At 44.6% G+C, this 22,845-nt stretch overlaps 1 protein-coding gene across 2 annotated transcripts in view; it reads left to right on the forward strand.

Annotated features, from left to right (window-relative positions):
* LOC144113952 (uncharacterized) overlaps nucleotides 1–22,845 on the forward strand; it is a 120,111-nt gene that overhangs the window by 49,859 nt on the left and 47,407 nt on the right. For both annotated transcript variants that reach the window (XM_077647366.1, XM_077647367.1), the window contains exon 8: nucleotides 5,115–5,467. In XM_077647366.1, coding sequence (XP_077503492.1) covers nucleotides 5,115–5,467 — 353 coding nt within the window. The remainder of the gene's footprint in view (nucleotides 1–5,114; nucleotides 5,468–22,845) is intronic.

The raw sequence follows: 22,845 nt of genomic DNA on the forward strand, positions 1-22,845 counted from the left end.
AGAAACGTGGAAAAAACGTGCAAAGCGTCTCAGAATTGTCTTGGCTAAAAAAGACGAGCTGTACAATAGTTGCCAGACAATTTTTTATATGTAGCTGATTTTAGACAAGTTTTGAAATCAGGTGGTGGACTTTTTGGTTGAAAAAATTGACGTTAATCCTGAAAGGGGGCGTGGCCGCTCACTACTTGGTTTCGGAAAAAGCGTTTTTCAGCCGTAAATATGGCTTTCTGAGGAAAGTGCGATCATGGAACATGTGTAGAAAGAATTGAACTTCTAAAATTCCAAAAGAAAAAAAAACGATTTTTTTCTAATTTTACCTTACCCTGTGCCCTTAACAGCCCAGTTGACGGATTTGCTTTCTTGCCAGGTGCTTCTGAAATAGTACTAATGAATGCATCTGTTGGAGTTGCACCCTTAGAGCTGCTCAGATGTGTGAATTGAGCATTTGTTCTGGTGCTAAAAACAAGGGAAATACAAAAAGTTCGCTACGTTTCGTATAATCATAACTCTGGCTCCATCAATGTGCATGTGACAGAGAGACTGAAACTTTGTTACATGTGCAACACAACATACATGTTGATGGTTTTCCAGGCCTACGCACCTGTATTCATTTGTGATGACCAAATGGTCAAAAGGTTCTATGAAGTTGTAGAATTGGCAATGAGTAAAGTAAAAATGCAGTACACTGTACTGATAGGAAATTTCATTGCAAAGGCGTGCAAAAAGTTCTTGCTGACAGGCAGTCAGGTAGTTGCAGACCATGGCGTAGGTTTTAGGAATAAGGGGGAGAGGTATTAGTAAGATTTGCAGGATTAAATAACTTACGAACCATAATTACCTTCCCACAAGCTGGGCTGCTGACCAGTACACATCAAAGAACCCCAGGTGGTCGAAATTATGTGGTGTCGTCCACTACGGCGTCCCTCAAAGCCCAAGTCGTTTGGGACGTTAAACCCCATAAAACCAAGCCTTCTTCTACAAATGGGGAGGCTAAAAATAAATGAACTTCCTATTTTGTGGCCATACTAGTACTGTTAAGGATGTGAACTTGATTTACTTGCATTTGGCATGGTAGCACCTACTGGCTTGTGCATTGCTGTGTCTAGCCTTAGAACCGTGTGTGCCCAATGTGCTTTCTTTGTGTGTCATTGGGCTGTTTGCATGGTTAAGAATTCTCATGAACTGCTAGAAATGCTGAACTCAGGCTAAACTTTCCATATCCCTAATTTCTGGTATTATTCTTCTGAGACAACAATTAAATGCTTTTTTTTCTGTGTGTATATGTGTGTGAAGTGTACATTTCTAGGCAAGTACAGTGCAAAACACAGGCTTGTCCATTTGTTGAAAGAATATACTCATACATTTAAATACATAAATTCATTTAAGGGCTGAATTTTTTTTTAAATTTGGGTGTGAATTTTGATGTTGTGGCCCATACACGAATTTAAAATGTGTAACTATTTTTTTTCCTCAATTATCTAGTCCAAAACAGGGTGCAGCCCATACACGGGTGTGGCCGTTACACGAGGTTATTTATGGTATTTTCTTTCCTGCTCGGTACACATTGGCTGCACTGCGCATACAAGTGAACCAGTCCACCATGAGTACCACATTGGTAGGTTCTATAGGCTTTGATGCCAAAAACAATGATAAGTTTGTTTAAAGAAACTGAGAAGCTTTTACTTCAATTTTTTTGCCACACATTGCCCTTCTATCTTGTTGAAAAATAACCTTTTTGGCTCTCACTTTGAGTATCATTCTGAATCATCTCATGTTTGATCTGAGGACTGCCCATGTGAAGATAGGAATAGCTTTCTACCAAAAAAACTGACAAGGGTGGAGAAAAAGATTTCTTTGTTCTATCGAGAGAGTGTGTAAAGTCAACATGAGATGCATATATGTGTTATGTGTGCCCAGAGGAATGCTCTCCAGCACTGCAGCGTGGCGACCTCTGTCACCTCATTCATGCCTTCGTCCTCGGCCGTGTGCTCTACACTACCCCATACCTAGAACTATCCAAACACGACATAAATGCTTTGGATGCCTTGATCCGCAAGGCATTCAGAGTCGCACTTCATCTTCCCCTCAACACCCCCACAGACAGGTTATTAGGCCTGGGCCTCCACAACACGATCGGGGAACTCGTGGAGACCCATCGACTGGCCCAATGCATAAGGCTTATACCCCTGTCACACGGCCAGTTTCAATGGCCATCGAGTTGAGGGCCTTCAAAATTCTCAATCGCCATCGAACTCGAAGGAGTTGTGTCGCTGCTACATGGCAAATCTCAATGGCCATTGAATGGTTCTCGTGTCTTACACCAAGCTTGTGTGGCGCCACAATCGCTACTTTGGATTTTGCAAAAATAACAAAAATATTTGATAAATGTATACTGAATGCTGAAATACACGCATACGCGCATGTCATTTAAAACTTTTTTAAATGCGCGTATGCGACGGACAGATGCAGACAGATGCAGACACTGCTTTAGCTACTTTATTACAAGACGAGCCAAAACCAAGCCAGTTCAAGTGTGTCGTAGCGCTGCTTCGTCAGGCTTAAGACCTGGGAAATCGCCATGATATCTGAAAAACAAGAGCTATTTGTCTCTTGAAACTTTATGCGAGGGTAAGAATGGGCAAATCTAAGGCAAATACAACAGCTTAAAACACAATATTGCTTCGAGGGATTAGCGACGAAGCTGTTATCGCTGTGAAGCGGGTGGGCATGGCGCCACCATGTTGTTAATGCAAAGTACGCAAGCAACGCAATGACCGCAAAGCAAAATTAATGAGCGTAATGCTCTCAAAACCAGTCTGATACAATTTTATAATTATTTTACAGACTACTTGCATTAAAGTTTACCCGAATAATGTTTGCTCATGCTTTTGTACTGTTAATGTATCGTGTACGAAAGTGCGCTTGGCACCGCTCGAAACAACGCTAGCCACCTTGGGCAGCGCTCGAAGGCCCTCGAAATCTCGATGGAGTTCCGTGCTGGTCTGTTGACTCGATAGACTATTGACTCGATGGCCATTGAAACTGCCCGTGTAGCAGCGCTCGATCGCCTTTGAGGCAATAGGCTATCGGTTCGAGGGCCTTTGAAATGCCCATGTGACAGGGGTATTACACAAACCTCCACAGGCGCGGTATATCCTGGACTCCTTCGGAATCAGAATACCGGCCAACGACCCAACCCTCCTCCCCATTCCTCGATCCCTTCACCGAGAGCTGGTCATCAACCCATTGCCAAAAAATATGCACCCTTCCCACCATGAGCAGTGCCGCAGAGCCCGTGCGAAGGCACTCCACCGAGCGTACGGCTCCGAGCCGGACGCCATATGGGTGGACGCCGCCTGCACGGTGACGAAGCAACCGCAGCCGTGGTGGACTCCTCTTTATCCGCCCTTCTCACACACTACCTCTCCCCCCAGACACCGCCCGAGAGGCTGCAGAGGAAGCCGCCTTCGCAATTGCCATCACCCGCACGGAAGCCCTCTACATTTTAACAGATGAACCGCGCCGCCGTGAGGGAGTGAAAGAAGAAAGGAAGAAAGAGGTGCCGTAGTGGAGGGCTCCGGAATAATTGCGACCAACTGGGGATCTTTAACGTGCACTGACATCTCACAGCACATGGGCGCCTTAGCGTTTTCCTCCATAAAAACACGGCCGCCGTGGTCGGGTTCAAACCTGGGAACTCCGGATCAGTAGACGAACTATAACTGCAATTCTAAATTTTACGCGAGGCCGAGTCCACGTCCCTGCTTTTGGCATACTGGGCTCGCCCGATGCACCCCTACCCCGCCATGTAGAGCTTATATGGGTGCCTGCGCACTCCGGGAGTCCCGGAAACGAGGCCGCCAACCTTTTAGCTTGAGGTTCTTTAAGCCGGGTTCAGGTGACCTCGGATCGGGGATTCGCGAGGGAGCGAATGCACTCGTTCAGTGAGATGACACAGGCCTACAGAGCCTCGCGCCAGCTCTACCCCCCGCCCCACCCCTCCCTAGATAACAAACACGCAACACTCTGGCGCAAACTATAGACACACACACTCCCCTCAACCCTGGCCCTAGCCCACTATCATCCCTCCTTCCCCACTCCTGCCTGCACCTTGTGCCCAGAACCCTTTGCCTCTTCCCTCCACATCCTCTCCCTCTGCCCGGCGGACCCTCCCCCGCGCGGCCTAGAGGACCTCAAGACCTGGGAGGACTGGGAGACCCTGCTGTACTCGGAGGACTCGGCCGTGCAGACAATCGCCACCAGCCGGGCTGCCATTGTTATAGACCTTAGGGACATAAACACTTCAGTGTAGTGGGGTCGTGCGGGGACCCAGGGGCGTGCCCCGATTTCCTCTCCAACAATAAAGTTTCTCTCTCTCTCTCTCATGCTGGTCTCTGCAGATGTGGTGCAAGGAGTCTGAACTCCTGGAGGAACTAAAACATTCTTAAAATGCGCTTTCTTAGATGTTATGTGCTAGTATACGAGCACATGATGTAGTTTCCAATGTTCTGCTTTATATACAGCGTCATGTACTGCCACTCCCACCACCTTGCGTGGGCCATAGTGAGCAGACTTTTGCAACTGCCATTGTGTAATATGTGTCATTTGCAGCTTGTGATAATGCCGTAAAGGATAAGCATTGCTTTGGCATGTAAACAATGTCATTTTGTCAGTCTGTTTACATATTTCCTTCTTGCCGACTAAACAGCTCTACATGAAGACACTAGGGGTATAGTGAACAAACACTTGACTACATATCTCTTGCACCCCTTAAAAAGTGTTCTTGGGGGTTGAGTGAGCGCCCATGGTTGCCTTGTTGTCTGTAGCCTGTGAAGGCAGGAGATAAAGTGGGTGCTGGTGGTACAAAATCTTTTTCATTGCACTGATGTGACATCGCAGTGCCCCAACGCTGATCTGTGAAGGTGGGCACATTAAAGATGTTTTGAACAAAAAGAGTTTTAATGACATGTTAAATGTAACGGTCTTTCATGGCACAAGAAGTAGCACAAAAGCATGTAGACGAAATAAAAATATTTGAGGGATGAAATACCATAAGAAACATTTGTCACCACACTTGACTTGTACTACCCATCTGTTTGGCTGCTGTTTTACAGTGGACTCTCCTGCAACAGAGCCTGCGGTGAATGCTTCAGTCGAGCCTCCTGAGCCCCCAACCAGTGTGCCAGCAAGTGTGCCAGCAAGTGTGCCAGTCAGTGAGGTTGCATCGAAGCCAACAACTGAGATTGTGCCCAGTCGAGTGCCCATGGATGCCTCTTTGGTGCTAGAGAATGCACTAGCCAGCATGGCATCAACTGGTAGCAGTGAGGTGCTGTCAAGTAGCAGCCATCCAAAACCCAGAGGAGAGAGTGGCCAGCCAGCACCAGCGCAAGAGAGACACATTTTCATTTGTGGACAGTGCAGCCAAGGATTTGGCTCTCTGGATGACTGCAAAGAGCACATGGTTGAGGTGTGTGTTGCCTGGTTTGTTTTTGCCTTTTTGAGCAGAGGTGTGTTGCGGAGTCACTGGCATCTGCTGTGCAGCCAGCAGCTAGACGCCTAGGCAGTAAATGTGATATGGTGATATGCATGGAATTTTTTTTATAGTCCCATAGAGATCTCTGTTCAGTCATTAAACACGGTGTGCTGCTACTGGCTGTCATTCTAGTGGCATACGCATCAGGTCTTGTTAATACGAGATATGCATTTTGTGTCACCCGCCACAGTGGCTCAGTAGTTAGGGTGCTCGGCTGCTGAGCCTTAGCACACAGGTTCGATCCCGGCCGCAGTGGCTATATGTTCATGACGGTGATATACAAAAACGTACCTGTGCGTTGTACCGATGTCAGCGCACGTTAAAGAACCCCAGGTGATCAAAATTAATCTGCTACAGTGTTCCTCATATCCAGATGTCACTTTGAGACTTAAGCCCCACAAATTACAAAGTGCATCCTGTTAAAAATCACAGAACTGTACAGTCACGAGTAAAAAATATTAGCACATATCGATCAGAATTTGTATATCTCGCCACGCGGCGCTGCAGTTTGCAGTCTACCTCTCGGGCCATTTCCATATTTGCAGCATAGGGGGGACGGCATGCAGGAAGTAAGCTTTATCAAACGTGCCATCGCCCAAGCGTCAAAGTGCCGACCCTACGTGACCGTGGATGCGGCATTTATTTGGCTCAGTTATCATGAGCAAAAATGGCTTCTTTTCTATTAGTTTTTCTATGTCTGTGATGGTTTGTCAAAAGAAACTCGCGGGAACAATAGATGATAGCGCTGCTTTTAGCCAGTATTACACTAGCTCGAAAAACAGATAGAGTTTATTTTCACGATGCAACTAATTCATACAAGTGACTTTGTCGGGAAAGTGTAGTAACAATATTAACAGGAGCACTATCCTATCAATTAAGGAAAAGAAGTAAGGAGGATAGCCAGCTCACTGTCGTGATGTGAGAGCAAACACATCGTTGCACTAATGGCGTGCATAGGCCCCACCGACCCTCACATCGCTTTGAAGGCACTCAGGGAAGGAGTCAAACAGGCTGCTTGCAAGGTCAGGAAGAGCCTGGAGCCTGCTCCATTCCTCTTGAACCACCGCCTAAAGGATATCTGGCGACTCGTGCAGCTGCCTTTTGGCTAGTTGCTTTTTCATTAACCCCCATATATTTTCAATTATATTCAAATCTGCTCCCTTGGGAGGCCACGGCAGCTCCTGGATTCAGAGCTGTTCAAGCAGTTGCCAAGCGCAGCGTGGCTGAGGCTGCTCGCAAAAATAACTGCCAAAGAAGCAAAAAAAAAAATACCTATCCTGTTCTTCACCAGTTGCCTGCGGGAGAAAGGTGGCGGCGTTAAAAAGAGAGAGAGGGTGAGACAGAAAAATAAATTTTGCTGGGCTGTGACAGTCCGCTGAACCCCACAAGAAGTAGCACACAAGAAGTAGCTCAAAAGCATATTGATGTAATAAAGATATTTGAGGGATGAAATACCATACTGTAGAATGGGAACGGCCGGCACTCTCGTTATCAGCCTCTTCGTCACCCGCAGTGCCATGCGCTGTCATTCCGGCGCTCCGGTGTTCTGTCATGTGTGCTAATCTTTTTTACTCGCGACTGTACAACCTCTTCAGTGATAAAAAGAGAAAAACATAACACAGTAGAACCCCGCTGGTATGTTTTTCATGGCCCGCAAAAAAAAGGCACCAACTGGAAAACATAGTAGCTGATCGCAACGCATGATAAAATTGTGTATCGCTGTCTGCCACTTTTTTTTATTTCTTGTACACTTGACATGCTTCCTTGAAACTTGCAAGCTTTATATTTATAGTCCTCGCAATCATTTTGCATGCGCACAATGTCCGAAACATGCTGTATGGCTCTCCATCTGCCTTGGTCATGGGAAGCATGTGCGGTGCGGGTGAAGCTGCGTCTTTCATGTGCTTTTGTGCTGTTTCATGGCAACTGCTTTAATCCAATACAATTTTAGTCTATTGTAGTGTAAAAATTCTGTGTTTTAAGCTGCAGGTGACAAGAAAAAAATAATATGGAGTAACCAGGATAAACTACGCCGAAAGACTGCGAACCAATAAGCGCGTTCATACCTATTTTCTTTAAATATTTTTCTGTGCCTACAGCTATACTTTGGAGCGAGTATAATACCTTATCACAGGAAGACATGCAAGAATATAACTTTATAGTCTGGACCCAGCTAGGACCAGTCGTTCGAAAGCTGTAGTCTCTGTCATTGTCAAGAATAGATGTAAGAATAAAATGCTTTGCAGTACCCATGTAGCACTGTCTAGGATGGGTTATAGATTGTGCTAGCCGCATTCTTGAAATTGGTCTTGTCCAGGTCATACCACGCCACACCACACAATATCATGAAGCACCTCTGCCGGTGATTTCGTTGAGGCACAGAACAAGGCAGTGAAAACACTTAAAACTTAGAAAACACTTAACAATTTTTTTCATTGACATTTGCACAGATTATAGCTTTCGATATAATTCAAAGCGTGCAGCTTTATACGGCATTAATATTGTTAAAAAATTTAAAAAAAAGTATGAAAATGTACTATTTTTGTTGTTTATTTTTGTTAAATATCAACTTGCTCTCGGAAATTCGGAAATTGCCGTTTTGTTTCTCTAGATGTCTAGTACCTATAACAAATGTTACAGGTGATGAAACTGCGTACATAGAGGTTAAAAAAATACTGAATTTGCAAAAAGTGCGTTTTGAGCCAAAAACTCGTTAATTTCGCCGAGGTGGTCCAAGTAAAAATGCAAAGAGGAGCGGGTTACGTAGAATAGTTTATTGCCTTTCATTTCTGAAATTTTTATCGAGGTAGGTAGTTTTTGCTTAAAGCGAGAAAAGAATTTTTGAACTTGAGCTTTCGCGCCGCAAGTTGCGTCGTCTCTTAACGCCTCTTCACCGCAGAGCACGACACTATAGACACTGTAGCCTTAAGTGAATTTTGCACTGCAGGCAAGCATGGGAACGTTGAGTAGTCGAATAGGTATTCGTGGGAAAAGACTTCTTAACGCTGCTGAGGCGGCACATGCCCAAGTGAGCTAGTTGTTCGGTGTGGTTCTGTCGCAGTCTGTCATTCTTGTCAGTGCCATGACAGACGTAAGCACCAGCATAAGACCTTGTGAGACGCCGATCTGGAAGTGACCAGCACGATCCGGTGTTGAAAACGTCAACGACACAGCAGCACCACATGGTACCTGACCCTTGTGGCCGCCAGACACTCATGCCCAGTTGATTCTGATGTGATGTCTTGGTTGTATTTGATTTAATCAGTGCAGTTTCTGCATTAATACTCCAGCGACAACTGTAGAGGAGCCACTATGCTGGCAAAGCACCTTCATGCGAGCGGGCCATGTTCACCGCCAGCACATCTTGCATTATTTGCCGCAGCGGTGTGCACTTCGCACCTTCACGTGCGTCCGAGGCGGCGCTCTCCGCGATCTTATTCGGATATGAATAAAGCACTTGTGATACGCCTGCCGTGCCGGCTGGTCATCCCTCCTCGTGATCCACGTGAAACAGCACCCTGAATACCGTTACTTTTCTTGTCTTGGCTGCCCCGCACCAAAGCCAGTCTGTTCGAACCTTGAAAGCGGAAACTGTATCGTTTATTGCATACCATCCGCCGAATGTCATGCGATATCTTCTTTAGCTCCTGGAAATGCACGGCAGCGAACGACGGCAGACTGAAGTTATCTGGCCATAAGTGTCATGCCATGCCAGGTGCCCTGTTCTGCGATGAAGTTAAGAGACGATGCAATTGGAGAAATGCAACTGGAGTGAATGGAGATAGGACATTTCTTATTGCTGGTTCTAAGGAAACATACCAGGTGTTTCAGGGAAGATTTTCAGTAATTGTCAAAAATAGGTTTTTTGAGGTAAGGTTAAACTAATGGCTTTTTCAGCATAGTATGACCAGTGTTGATGGACACCAGAGAACCGGTGAATCGTCTTAAGTAATAAGCTGGTTAACTAATTTTTAATAAATAACTGTTTAACTAGTAGAGTTAGATGCCTAGTTTCAATTATACTCCGTTTCATACATATCAGGCAATTCTGTGGAAGCTTCAGAAGTAGTGTGTCCGCGGAACCATATTACTTCGCCACGTATCTTTTGTTTTTCTCGAAACTTCTGTGAGCGTTTGGCTGAAAACAAAGAGCAATGTTAACCAAAGTTCTAGCATTTAAAATCACGGTCAAAGCCATGAGGCGCTCAGTGTTAGGGTCCTCTGGCTATAATTTTCAGCGAGTATTAACTACTTTTTGAGCACGGATTGAGGTAGAGTGATTTGCCCTGCCAACTGCGTATCATATCGCCACATGTAATTCTTGCTTCTTGAAGTCACGATGAGTCGCAGGATGAAATTATGGCAAGAGGTAAAACGGAATTCCAGAAGGTGCCATCCACAGCACATATAGCTTGTCGCAACGAAATATGCTTATGTTCTCTTTGATTGTACGGCGAACTACGTTTTGGTCGTGGACTTAGCGTGTGCGAACAGGCATTCTAGCTTTGGCGGCGTTGCCTTCTATAGTATGAAACAGAGTATAGAGATTTGCAGCTGGACGTTAGTAATAGCCATACCAGTTTTTAGAATTTCGAAAACGGGATTACCATTGGCGCTCTGGCTCAACTGAATTTGGCTTTTTTGACTAGTTATGTGCACTTGAAAGGTTTCTTTGCCTGCATGTTTTTCTAAAGCAGATGTAATTTGGCACGATGTAGCCAGATTTCAAAAGTAGCAAAGTTGCCAAGTTCAAATTTTTCTTGCCAAGAGGTCCCAAAAGTAATCAAAGTAGCGAAAGTGCCAAGTAGCCAAAGCTGGCAACCCTGCCTGTGGGGAACGGTGCTGTAGTCAGTTTTCGAGACGCGCATCGCTACTGTCATCAGCCGGAAACCAGTGCTGGGCTGGAAACCACCCTCCGTTTCGAAACTGAAAATGTATGAGGGGCGGCATTGCTACAGTAAAACCTCGTTTAATTGGCCCCCGTTAATTCGGAAAGTCGGACTGCCGCCGGAGTCCCGCCAAACGCCTGGAAATTCGTTTATTCGGACGTTGCGGGGCTCACATCGGTTTATTCGGACGGACCCCCAAGGGGCGCCGTGTCGAGATACGTGTTCGACAGGTGATCGTCCAGATGTTCATCCACAGTCCTGAATTCCCTGTGACATTTTCGCCCTCCCCTCTCTGACGTGCACGCAATGGCAGGTGTGCTGATGGTTGGCAGGTTCCCGCCTATAGGCCTAGAGAGAATCTATCCACATAGTTTCATTTTTTAAGCTTCTCCACCAGCCTGTGGCGACAGCTGTTATCGGCTGTGCATATCAACAAGCTAGCCAAGCTGCACACCGTTTGGTACAACGATTGCCTTGTTGCTGAACTTTGTTTGTTTGTTTTCAAAGGCATTTTTCCACTCCAGCGCCAATGCACACTTCCCTCGCTTCCGTCTGCGTGGTATTTTCGTTCTTTCAGTGCACCAAAACTCCACGCCCGTCACATGCTGTTCGCCGTTTGTGTGGTGAAGCCTCCTCACAAGCGATGCCACATGTGGAGAAGCTCCACCACTATCATTTCGGACACTGAAAGGAGATGCGGAGACCCTTGCCATTGTGGAGCAGTTCTGCTTCCGCCACTCCTGATAGCGTACACGATTTAAAACATTTTTGCTGGAACTACGAGAAATCGCCATTGTCACGCAGTTTTTGTCTTGAAAGGAGACAATTTCCCAGGTTCCCACAAAATAAATTTCGCTTTTATGCGAATGGTTTTTGACAGTTTTGGGCAGCCATTCGATAATTCGACATTTGGATAAGTGGGACGTTATGTATTTTCCACTTCCTTGGACTCCTTTGAGTTTAGTATATATCCTGGGATCGACTGCAGCAGCTAGAAACTGTATATTTGGGCCACAGGCATTGGGTACAACACAAACAAAATCCTCAGAGCGAGCTCATGGGTCTATATCTCGTACAGTGCAACGTGTCTCATGGCATAGTTTTGTTTTCATGCCTGCAGTTTGTAACAGTATTAGCTCATTGCAAGGCGAGCAGTGCAGCGAAACTGATACATGAGGGCTTTGTTGGCTACATCTTGTATTGAATGCCACGTCTGGGGTGGTATTCAATAGCTGGCGCTTGGTCTTGAGGTGTCGCAAGGGGGTTTAGAAAGGCTGTTCCGCTAGAATTGTAGCCAAAGCTACCACTCTTCATCCGTTCTGCTAGCCATCTTGATGCACCTTGCAGGAATGTGCCATGCTGTACGCTTATGACGCTAAACTCTTTTGTAGGCATATGTGAATAGTGTGAATATATGTGAATAGCGATTTTCTGGTTCGCAGCAAATTCGAAATGAATAATAATTTTCCTTTAAAAATTTCTAAACGAATATTTCAAATACTTCTGGTACACAAAAAAAGGTTGAATGGCTCAATAGGCATTTTCAAAATCATGTCGGTATTTTTCAAACACACAACACCATTACATAAAAAAAAAGTGAAAAAATGCATTGAAGCTTATGACATTCATTGAAGCAGGATCGACTTTCTGCAAAAATGGCCATCGGAAATTGGGGCAGACTGCCTACATTCCGTGCCGACGTACCTGTGGGGTGTGAGACCTATATATGGGGCCTCCAACTGCTGTTCTTAATTTTAATTGAGTCGTTGCACAGCTATTTTATTTAAGAGGGGACGCAGCTTTCAAATCACAAAAATCTAAAAAAAAAAATGATTTTTAGAAAACACCAGATTTTGTATATACGTATAAGGTCTTTCTAACTACCGTATTCACTCAATTTTAACGATTCCTTGATTGTAACACGCATTCTTTTTTCACGCCGCTGATGGCAATGGGGTGTTGTTGACACAGTTTCGTTTTCATGCTCAATTCTAACGTGCATGTCATTTTTAGACAAGCTTTTCTGGAAAAAATGTATGCGTTATAGTCGAGTAAATGCGGTATATTCCCCCAAAAAAGTTTTCCCGAAAACATCCCAGAAGTCACTTCAAAAAATATTTTTGTGTCCTTAGGTAGCAAAAAACTGGCTGAAATCTCCTTGAAAATGCCAATTTCTTCAAAAGTGTTTTTTGACCTGACTCCTCTGCTTGCAGAAAGCATAGCACGACAATGGCTTCATGGATTTTCATGCTGTTTATTGCACTGTGTTCCTTGATAAATTCTCTTCAGTGATGTTCCTAATTATTTAATTACCTTCTCATTTCATAATGTCACTAATTTACATGACGATAATGAGTGCTTTATGCAAATGTGGATATAATATTCTATGTAGAAAAATATCAGGCTGCCAAAAATATTTGGAGAATGTCACTGCATCAACCATTCCTTTGGGCAGAACTTAAGAGTGACTACAGACTCCTACCATGTATATGTCACGACAGGCTTTTTGCAAGTTTGTTCGTAGCAATGAAGCATATAAAAATTTATAATGTCAAAACTACTCAAGATACTTTAGCGAAAGTATCTTATTTAAGCATTCAGTGAACTTTCCAATCAGCATGCCAAATTTCATTGCTCTGGCGAAAGAATAAATAATTTAATCTTCAAAACCTGCGTCCCCCGTTATGCAGCAACTCCATGACACCTGCTAGACGTACGCACCGCACCGCACACCCAGTGCCACCCCGAGTCAGGGACCTCGTGCTACCTCCCTCTCGTGCCCTTCGCCGTCGCGCTTGTTTAGCAAATTTCACATGCAGAGGAGCGGCTGTGGCAGTTGAGGTCAGCTCAGACTTGTTTCATGAAAGTCAAGGGAGCCGCGCGTCCTCCAATAAGAGAGATTTAGCAAACTGCGATCTGCTGCTTGGAATCGCTGCGCATGCGCAGATCACCCCGAGGACGCCACAAGGCACCAGGTGCTGGCCAGCTGTTTGCACGCCTGTCCCATTGGCCGGTGCGCAGATGCGGATTGTGCTATGCTAAATCTTTCTTTTGATGCATACCGCTGTGCCGGTTACGGTGCGTGCGCACAGCGGGTAGCGCTGCCGCAGACAGCTGGCAGGCACAGATCTGGGCGCCGTGCTTCCGCCTGTTCGCACCTATTGCCACGAGCATGCGCAGACTGACTCCAGCATATGCGCGAAAGCGCAGGCACACGGCGCGAAGTTAGGGGATTGGCTGCTCGTGCGCCCGGTGCCACCCAGAAGGAGGTACACTGAACCAAAGCTACATACACCAAGAGTTCCAGAAATATTATTCGCTCGAGATGAATACTTAGAAAATTCGAATACCAAACATTCAGATCGGTTCGAATATTGAATACTTTACTATTCGACCGAATATTCGAAATTATCGAATACTTGCACATACCTCTTCTTTTGTCATCTGTCTTGTTAGACTTTTTGCACTGAACAGAATTGTGCTATTGTTATTGAAAGAATTGCATCCAATTTATGGAGTTTATTATAGAGGTCTGCCTAAATTCAAAATTTCGAATAGTTTGAGAATAGCATGTACTTATTGGGTTAGATTCGCACAGCACTCTTACAGTGTGAAGTATTTAAATAGTAACTCACGGCCAAACATCTCGGTGTATCTAAACGGCACCCGCTAGTTGCAGTAAGTCGGCTCTTTTCACATCAGTTAACTTTTCATTTCTTCATAAAATGAATAGTTTGCTTTCACAAAGCACACTGCGCATGCACGTGCTTACCAGAAATGACCAAGCCGTCATCTTAGCTGTAATCCTTCGTGATGGCACCTGCACGGCAGCCCGCTTTTCTCATGCTTTGAATGGCATTAGATTTGCATGCAGCAGCTTTGCTTTGCGGCCTTTATCGCATTGTGCTAAAGGAACCAGAGACAGGTGCAGCTTTGAGAGGGGGCGCAGCTGCTGCAATGATGGGAGCTGGTGACTACAGCGGAGTCACTACACTTGTCATTCAAACCTTTGGGCTTGAAGTAATGCAAGTGAAGATCAAAACACGCTTGTCCTTCACTTTCACGTGATTTACGAGAAAAACATCCCTACGCATACCAATACAATCCTTTTCACGTGTTCAGACAATGTTCATGTTTCTGGCCTCTTGATTTTCCTGGTAATTTCATGAGTGTCAATCCAGGCAGTCGGCCGTGTCCCGAATTTTTTTATTTCATTGTTTGTGCTCCTTTATTTAAAAAAAAAATGGCATGTGCTTGCATTTTTGCTTTTTTATAATAGAAACAACCATAATCATATTCAGGAAAACTTAGCGCAGATTAACACAATGCGGGAGGGAGAAACACTCCTAATGGAGGGCTGAAAATGGCACTAAAACTACACTCACTCCCCCCCCAACCTTGCACCAAGCTGAATGCTGGTAAGACAGCTCCACGAAGTAGTGCGAGGGTGAAACCGACCGCAAACCTTTCCTACAACTTATGCTCCTTCAGCAGAACTTGATGGCAACTGAAAGACGGTTCTGCATGTAGCGCCACGCTTAGACCATGAAAACTGATGCTATGCCAACTTGCACTGATCTACAGGGACAGGAAGCTAAACGTGCAGACCAGAGCCTCGCCAGCTACCTTTCTGACCGGCTCCTACACACTCCTTGTGTGGACCATTCTTCTGTTCCTGGCTACATGAAATCCAGTGCTGTCTGCTCGATGCACCTGTCACAGCATATGGCGGTGATTAGAGGAAGCCATCCATCCTACAATACGTGAATACATGCAGCAAAGAGCCATGTGTCAATGCAAACAGCACTCTTAGTAGCACATAGACAACGCGCTGCACTGGCGCACTCACCGCTGGGGTACCAGAACTCCCAGGGTGCATCGCATGGCACAGCGCAACTGCTTGTGACATCGGTCTATTGCCAGCATGCAGCAAAACTGTGCGCGGGGTAATGTTGAGTCTTTCATAAAACCACTTTTCACTGATGGCCTGCAAGAGTTGCGCAGCGCAGCTGCTGTGCGCTCGCGAGTCGGCAGAAGTATACCACCATGCTGCACATCACTGCAGCTTGCCACAATGCAGTCAATGACTGGTTGTAAACATGCAGGCAACGAAAGTGAACGAGAGGCAAGGATCCTCTCATTTTCGGTCATTACAATATAAGATGCGGCACGCGCACAAGTGGGGCTTGCATAGGATAGTGAAACGAGCAAAGTTGTGTTCTGCTTGCGCTGCTGCGGTTGTTCCCCAGGAAGCGCTTTCAACCTTTCGCAATTTTAGTCTGTTGAAATAAAAAGATTGCTTATCTTTGGCCACATAGAACAAGAAGAAAGTTTACAAAAGAAACAAAGGTCAAAGCTAGCCCGAACAACTGCACAGCATACAGCGCGGCCCGCGCTCAGGGAAAAATGAAATAATGCCAACTATGCAGTGTGGTTTTGTTTTTTCGTCTTCGGTATGTCACCGCCTTTGGGCCCATCAATGTCACCGCCTTTGGGCCCATCAAAGGGCTTGCAGTCCAGTGAAGCCAACTCACAAGGGCCAAGTGCACTGTGTGTCATCGTCAACACTGCATTTGGAACAGCATTACAAAGCCAGCACTCTTTCAGGCACACATGGGAGCATGACAGGGGTGCTCCTGCTCTCGTTGTAGCTCAAATTGCCACATTTGTGTCCATTTATCGAGCTGTCCAGTTTCTTTTTGCCAGCATCGCTCTGCGCCTTGCTCCTCCTAGTAATTGACTGGTGATGTCACTCCTCCAGCAAGGTATCTATTCACCTTACAGTGCTTCTTGTCAGCATTCAGTAAGCCCCTTTGTCATGTGGGCATAAGTCTACATATGATATTAGACTGTTCACTGAAAACTATACTGTTCAGGCAGTTGTAGACAAGGTATTCGCTAGCCTACAATAAGATTACTACTGCTACTAGTGCATGATTCCCCCTCCCCTAATAAGACCTGGTAGTCTTTTGCACGTGTACTCAATTATGCTTATAATGGGTGAAAATAAAATTTTGCAGTGCTTTATTTTTTCGTATCTGTGCTTTGTGAATAACCGTTTGTAGTGTTTGTTTTTAGTTTAAACTACCTGAACTGATATTCAAAACTATTTGAAAGTAACGTGTACTGGTATTCAAGAACATTCGATTCAATTTGCAACCAATTATTATTATTATTATTATTCAACCACAGCAATGGCCAAGTGGTTGAGCATCCGCCTCGCATGCGGGAGGTGCGGGGGTTCGATCCCCAGTGCCGCCGGGTACCCACCAGTGATACAATGGGTACAAGCTTTCCCCTGATCTGGTGCTCGGCTTCTTTAGAGTGAAATGCTTGGGAAATGGGTCTTTGACCCCAACTTCAGAAATGAAAAACACCTTGTGTCATGGCGCTCTTTGGCCGTAGATGCCCTTGCGCCATAAAAAAATCCATAATCATCATTATTATTCATATTCACTTCACAACCAAAAATTTGATATTTGCACATTTACAATTTATTACTACCACTATATCATTCTTCCTCCCCTTCTTTTTTATAATGCCTGGTAAGCCTTATGGGTATGATAAATTATGCTGGTGATGAGTAAAATAAAACTTGTGTGCAGTATGTCTTTCTTTTCATAGTCCATAATCGTCATTATCATAAGCCTGCTGTGTCCACTGCAGGACAGATGTCTCTCCCATCTCTCTCCAGTTAACCCTGTCCTCTGCCAGCTGCAGCCACCTTATCCTTGCATACTTCTTAATCTCATGTCCACCCACATGGCCCTCTGTTGCCCCCTCAACTAGCAAGGTCAACTAGAGATCTGAACTAGCAAGGTCATCAGCTATTACAGTTATACCCCTGTCAAACGGGTAGTTTCAGTGCCCATTGAGTCAGTGGGCATCAAACTCAATGGGAATCTGCCAGTGCCACATGGCGGATTCCAACGACCACTGAACTTGATGGACATCTACTCAATGGAGGTTCACACATGGCCATTGGAATCTCAAGCGCCATTGAGAACAACCTCGCACTCACCATGCATTAAAAAAACACATAAAAGCTCGAAATACACAAAAATATCTTTTTGATTTAATGCCAAATTTTAGACATTAGCTGACTTTTGTTCGGTAGTCATAATGACTGCCCCACAGAATGTCCAGCGGTCAGATGTAGGCAAACTGGCACTGTTCTTGTTATGCATCATCCCAACATTCCGTTTCGTTCCTCTTTTTCTCACCTCTTAGCTTACTTTGTGACAACCAAGACCAAGAAGTGCCCCACAAAGTCTGCAACAATAGTATGAGCACAACAAATGCGGTCACTGGTGCGATCACTGATGAAAAGCAAATGCTTCTGAAATTAAGTGCGCATCACTGTCTTTAGATTGTGTCAAACTGTGAAATATTTGAATAGCTTTTTCCGAAAAAGAGTCAGTTATAATACCACTTATTCCAACATTCAGTTTGTTTTACTCAGCCTTACTTTGTATTTTTTGTATGTTTCTACCCCTAGCGCCATCTGTCTGATTGCATTCTTACTACTCACTCAGTGATCATTGAAATTTGCTGTGTGGCAGCGGTGCATGTGCATGGCCCTTGAAAATTTTGATGGCCATTGACTCAATGGGCATTGAGAATTTGAGACAGCCCGTGTGACGGGTATTAGGCACCCTTGCAATGAAGATTTGCCACTCACCATTAGTAATAGCTATGTATCTGTTGTTCTTTATTTTCTGAAAATGTGACTCTTATTGGCCGTGCAGCACGAAGAAACCTGGCCCTTCATATGTACCAAACAAGAAAGTGCACCGAGCCACTCCTACATGAGCACCTCCAGGGGACAGTTCATCCATGCACATTTTGCATTTTTCGCTCAGTACTGCTGCCCCAACTGAATGGGCTATGGCCAAATGTAACTCCCGCCCCAACAAGAGCACCTCTTGTGGCAAAGAGCAAACCTGATGCAGGAGAAGCTTGCAGCTGCATGTGCTGCAATCTGATTGCAGTGGTGGTTGCTGCTGCTGCATTGTCAGTCTGCAAAGATTGCCAAAATTTAACAGAAATCATTGCAATTGTCAGCAGCACAAGCATGCGAAATGAATTGCCAGGAACTCTGTTTGCTAGCATTCCAGATACAATGTATGAAGTGCAGCGACATCATCGCTCCAGTAGCTAAAATTGCATCGCATACACTAGCGCCTGTCAGTTACTGAAGAATGCAAGTGGTATTCAGCAACCCCACAGGTCACACGAGACTGTCTAGCAAGCATTTTGTTGCCATCACAAAAGGAGCCATCTGCCTTACTAGCTCGAACTGTACAATACAACCTTGTTAATTTGGATAATTCGGACTGCCGCCGAATACCTGTGTAAGTCTATGGTTTTGGAAACTCATTTGTTTCTCCTGCTTGGTGCTAGCAGCGGTTAATTCAGACGGGCTTCCGAAGTGGCGCCTTGTCGAGGTATGATCTGCTTGAGAAGCAATTGTCCAGATATTTGTCATTGGGCCTGAACTGATTATTACAGTGTTTCCCACGCCATTTTTACTTGCACGCTATGGCAGGCTTGTTGACCATCAGCAGGTCCCCTTCGATAGGCTGGGAGAGAGTGCGGCAGTGTAGTTTCATTTTCGGCGGCTATCAGTTACACATATCAGGCAGCCAGCCGAGCCTGTTACTGCACTAGAATGACGGTTGTTTTGTCGCTGATCTTTTTGTCTTTGTTTTTCGAAGGCGTCTTGCCACTTCTGCACCAATCCACACTTCCCTCGTTTTTGTTCGCACAGTAGTTCCACTCTTCCAGCATGCCGAAACTCGACGCTCGTCACATGCTGTTTGTCATTTGAGTGTTGAATCCATAGGTGAATCCTCCTCACGTGCGACTAAAGCTCCAGTGCTAAGAAGCTCCAGCACTGTCGCGTGGCACACTGAAAGAAGCTGTGTAAACCGTTACCATTTTGGAATGGTTCTGCTTCCTATACAGCCGATGGTGTGCACAAATTACAGCATTTGGCGGAACTGCGAAAAATCATTTTTGTCGCACAGTTTTCGTCTTAGAAGGGGATAACCATTGCTCAGGATTTCACCAAATAAATTTTACTTTCGCGTGAACGGTTTCTGACGTTTTTTTTTTCTACTCCCGTGAAGTCCGAATTAACAAGGTTTTACTGTATATCTACAGCCGGACCTGTTGCTAGGAATCTATGTACCAGCATTAATTTTTCTGGAAATTTAACTCCTTAAGAACTAATTGTTTTCAGCATAAACTCTTTTAGCATGTTTGTCTAAGCTACCACAGTTCCTCCTGTGTCAAGAAGCCTCCTAATTTCAGAAAACAGGATATCATGGAGTCACTTATGCTGCGGAACCTGTTGCTACCTAAAGGTGCATGTCAAACAATAGACCATGCCCTTAAAAAATCTGCTGCGCATTATTCACTGGAGAACTTAATGCATGCACTGAAAAATTACAAAAAGCCGCCGCGGTGGCCGAGTGGTTATGGCGCTCGGCTGCTGGCCCGAAAGATGCGGGTTCGATCCCGGCTGCGGCGGTCGAATTTCGATGGAGGCGAAATTCTAGAGGCCCGTGTACTGTGCGATGTCAGTGCACGTTAAAGAACCCCAGGTGGTCGAAATTTCCGGAGCCCTTCACTACGGCGTCTCTCATAGCCTGAGTCGCTTTGGGACGTTAAACCCATATAAACCAAACCAACCAAAAATTACAAAAATGCTAAGTTTTTGCAGCTTTTTTTTATCAAGCTGGAACGGTTTGTCTCGCTTTCCTTAAAATTGCATCGTTATTTTACTACTGGATCAGTACGGCTCGTTGTAAAACTATACCATCTTTTTCCTGGATGTTAATAATTGACGGGTGACCAGTGGCATGGGATAGACGAGACGCCTCAGCGATAATGAATAATTAATTACTCCCTTCCTTCTTTTACCCCTCTCCTCTTAGTGTCCATGACCCACCTTGTGTATAGCTTTCTGCCTACAGGAACGTCTCAAGCTAGTGCTTGGCTAGTTCGTGGCTGAAACTCTGCCTGTTGAATGAACAGCACGACAGCCTGCTTGCTCTTTTCTGCTCTCTGGCACTACAGCCGCATCATGCCACGGGTATACTGTTGCCGTCAACCTGGAAGAGCAACCGCAGCTGTAAGCCCACAAAATATAAACAGTAATTATAAGGAAGTGCATATTGATTTTTGGCAGCGGCATGCATTTTCATGTTATTTTGCAGCTGTGTGACAGCACCAGCTCCCTCACATCACATAGGTATCCTTTTTCAAGAAAGAGCAGCTACCTCTATTTGTTTTTTCTCTATGAATAGAGGTTGGACTTCTCGGTTCTTATTTTTTGCAAGTTCGGGGGACTTTTATCGGTTTTTATTTCAGAACCCGAGTTTTGATTTTTTTTGTTTGCGAATATTATTATCAACGAATGAAATACTGCATGCCAAGAGTACTGACCTTTTTTTTGGCTAAAACCGAATTTCGAAAACTAAAGTCAGTGTACCTTTACTGGTTTACCGAAATGTCCAGCCCCTATCTATGATATAAAAATCTGAAATTCAACCGTCTAGGCCATACAATAATTCGGAAACAATTATCTCACATTTTCTGTCGCTTTGCCTGAAGTTTTACGCTATGCTTCTCTGCACACTGTGCTGGAGCAGTCCTGTAGGGTTCTCACTGCCACTCGCTAGATGATGCTGGTTGCTAAGCAATTGCAGTGGCTCGTTAAGAATGCTCATTGCCTACACACCTCTCATTAGGATCACTTAGACCCTTGTGCATACTTCTCTTCACAGAAATGTGTGCAATCAAGCCATGGCCTGCGAACTAGCACTCGCTCACTAGTGTGTGCTACCACAAAAATCTCCTAAAGGCCTGTGACCAATCTTTGCAAGGTCTTTGGGTTCTTTTTTTAAGCAGCCATGTTATTAGCATGCTCTCCTGTTGTGTCACAGGGACTGTTGAAGTAATATGCCATCATTGGGCAGCGTCCTTTTCCATTGCTCATCGTAAGTGCATTCTGTAAAAAAGGGGGGAGGTGGAGGGAAGACATTGGTAACTGCAGTGCTGTACCTTGTGAGGGTGCATGGCACATGCTGCTTAGCAGTCGTGCATTCATTGCACCTCGTGTGCCTTGGTTGCTTCCATTAGGCTGATTAACGGGAGAGAGTTTCATAAACAAGGGGGTTTTCAGGGTTGGTTAGGAGCTCTTTAATTCCTATTTTCGTGGTATTTCTGTTATTGCTGGTAAGTTTTCAGAAATTGCACTAGATTCCAAAATTACTTCTCCTTGCAACAAAGGCTACTCTGGAGAAACTATGCATGGAATTAGGGCTTACTGAGAACAAATTTAATATGAAAAAATGCTGGCCTTTTACCTTTAAAATGAGAGTTTTCACCATTGTATAATTCCAGGAATCGATTTTAGTAGGTATAATGATTTTAAAGGTTGATCTTTAAATCTTGTTATCAAGGGACTTGAGTTAAACGTTTTGGTCAGTTATTATTTTGTCTCAATGTAGTAAATCATGCAAGTCTAGCTAGCACCTTTTTACATATGAACCAGCTTCTTACCCCTTGCACCCAGTAACAGGCGTGACAGCTGTGACAGCTGTTTGTTGAATTGCTTTTCTGCATCACCCTGGCAGTTCAAATTTTTTGCACTAGTGCTGTCCGAGAGACGGTTTTTTGTGGAACGAAATATGAGTTACTATTTTGAACTTGAATTTGCTTTAGTTTTCACAATTCAAGAAGTTACCTAAATTTATTAGTGCCCACAGTTGCGAACTCTTGTTGGAATCCTTGTTGGAAAAGCTTCTTGGAATCTAGAAATAACAAATTACATAGGTGTGGCTGTGTGATAGGAACTATGCTTTGTGAACTCTTAATTATTTTCTGTTAACCTTTTGCTTCCGAAAAAAAAAAAAAGATTTTGAGTGTTTTAAATTACACATTATTTATCCAAGAAGTGCCAATGCACTGTGCATTGTAATGCATCAAACTGTAGCTAAGCTTATTAATTATACTTCCAAATTAAAAAAACTGTACCAGAGTTATGTGTGGAAAACTTTTCAAAAAATTGTTGGTTAAATATGCTGGTAACACAAAAAACAGTACAAGCAAAACAAAAATAAGCCACTGCACCATGCCAGAAGTTGATTACAAAAGAATTTAAATATACGAAACGTTGCACGTGTTCTTAGCTACTATTCTTGTCATTTTCAGCTGTGTACATAATACACCGCATGGCGTTTGAAGTTGGGGAATATGATTGCTGTGCCACTAGAAAAAGCAGTCGCATGAGCATGTGAAGTGGAGATAGATCTGGTCATGTTTTTTATAGCAGTGCTTACAGTTCCTTCTTTTCTCTTTGTTTTTTTCCCCCAGCGGGTAGTGAATGGGTTCTACAGGTGAAAGAGGCGCTAC

This window comes from Amblyomma americanum, chromosome 1, assembly GCF_052857255.1.
Source record: "Amblyomma americanum isolate KBUSLIRL-KWMA chromosome 1, ASM5285725v1, whole genome shotgun sequence".
Classification (NCBI taxonomy): domain Eukaryota; kingdom Metazoa; phylum Arthropoda; class Arachnida; order Ixodida; family Ixodidae; genus Amblyomma; species Amblyomma americanum.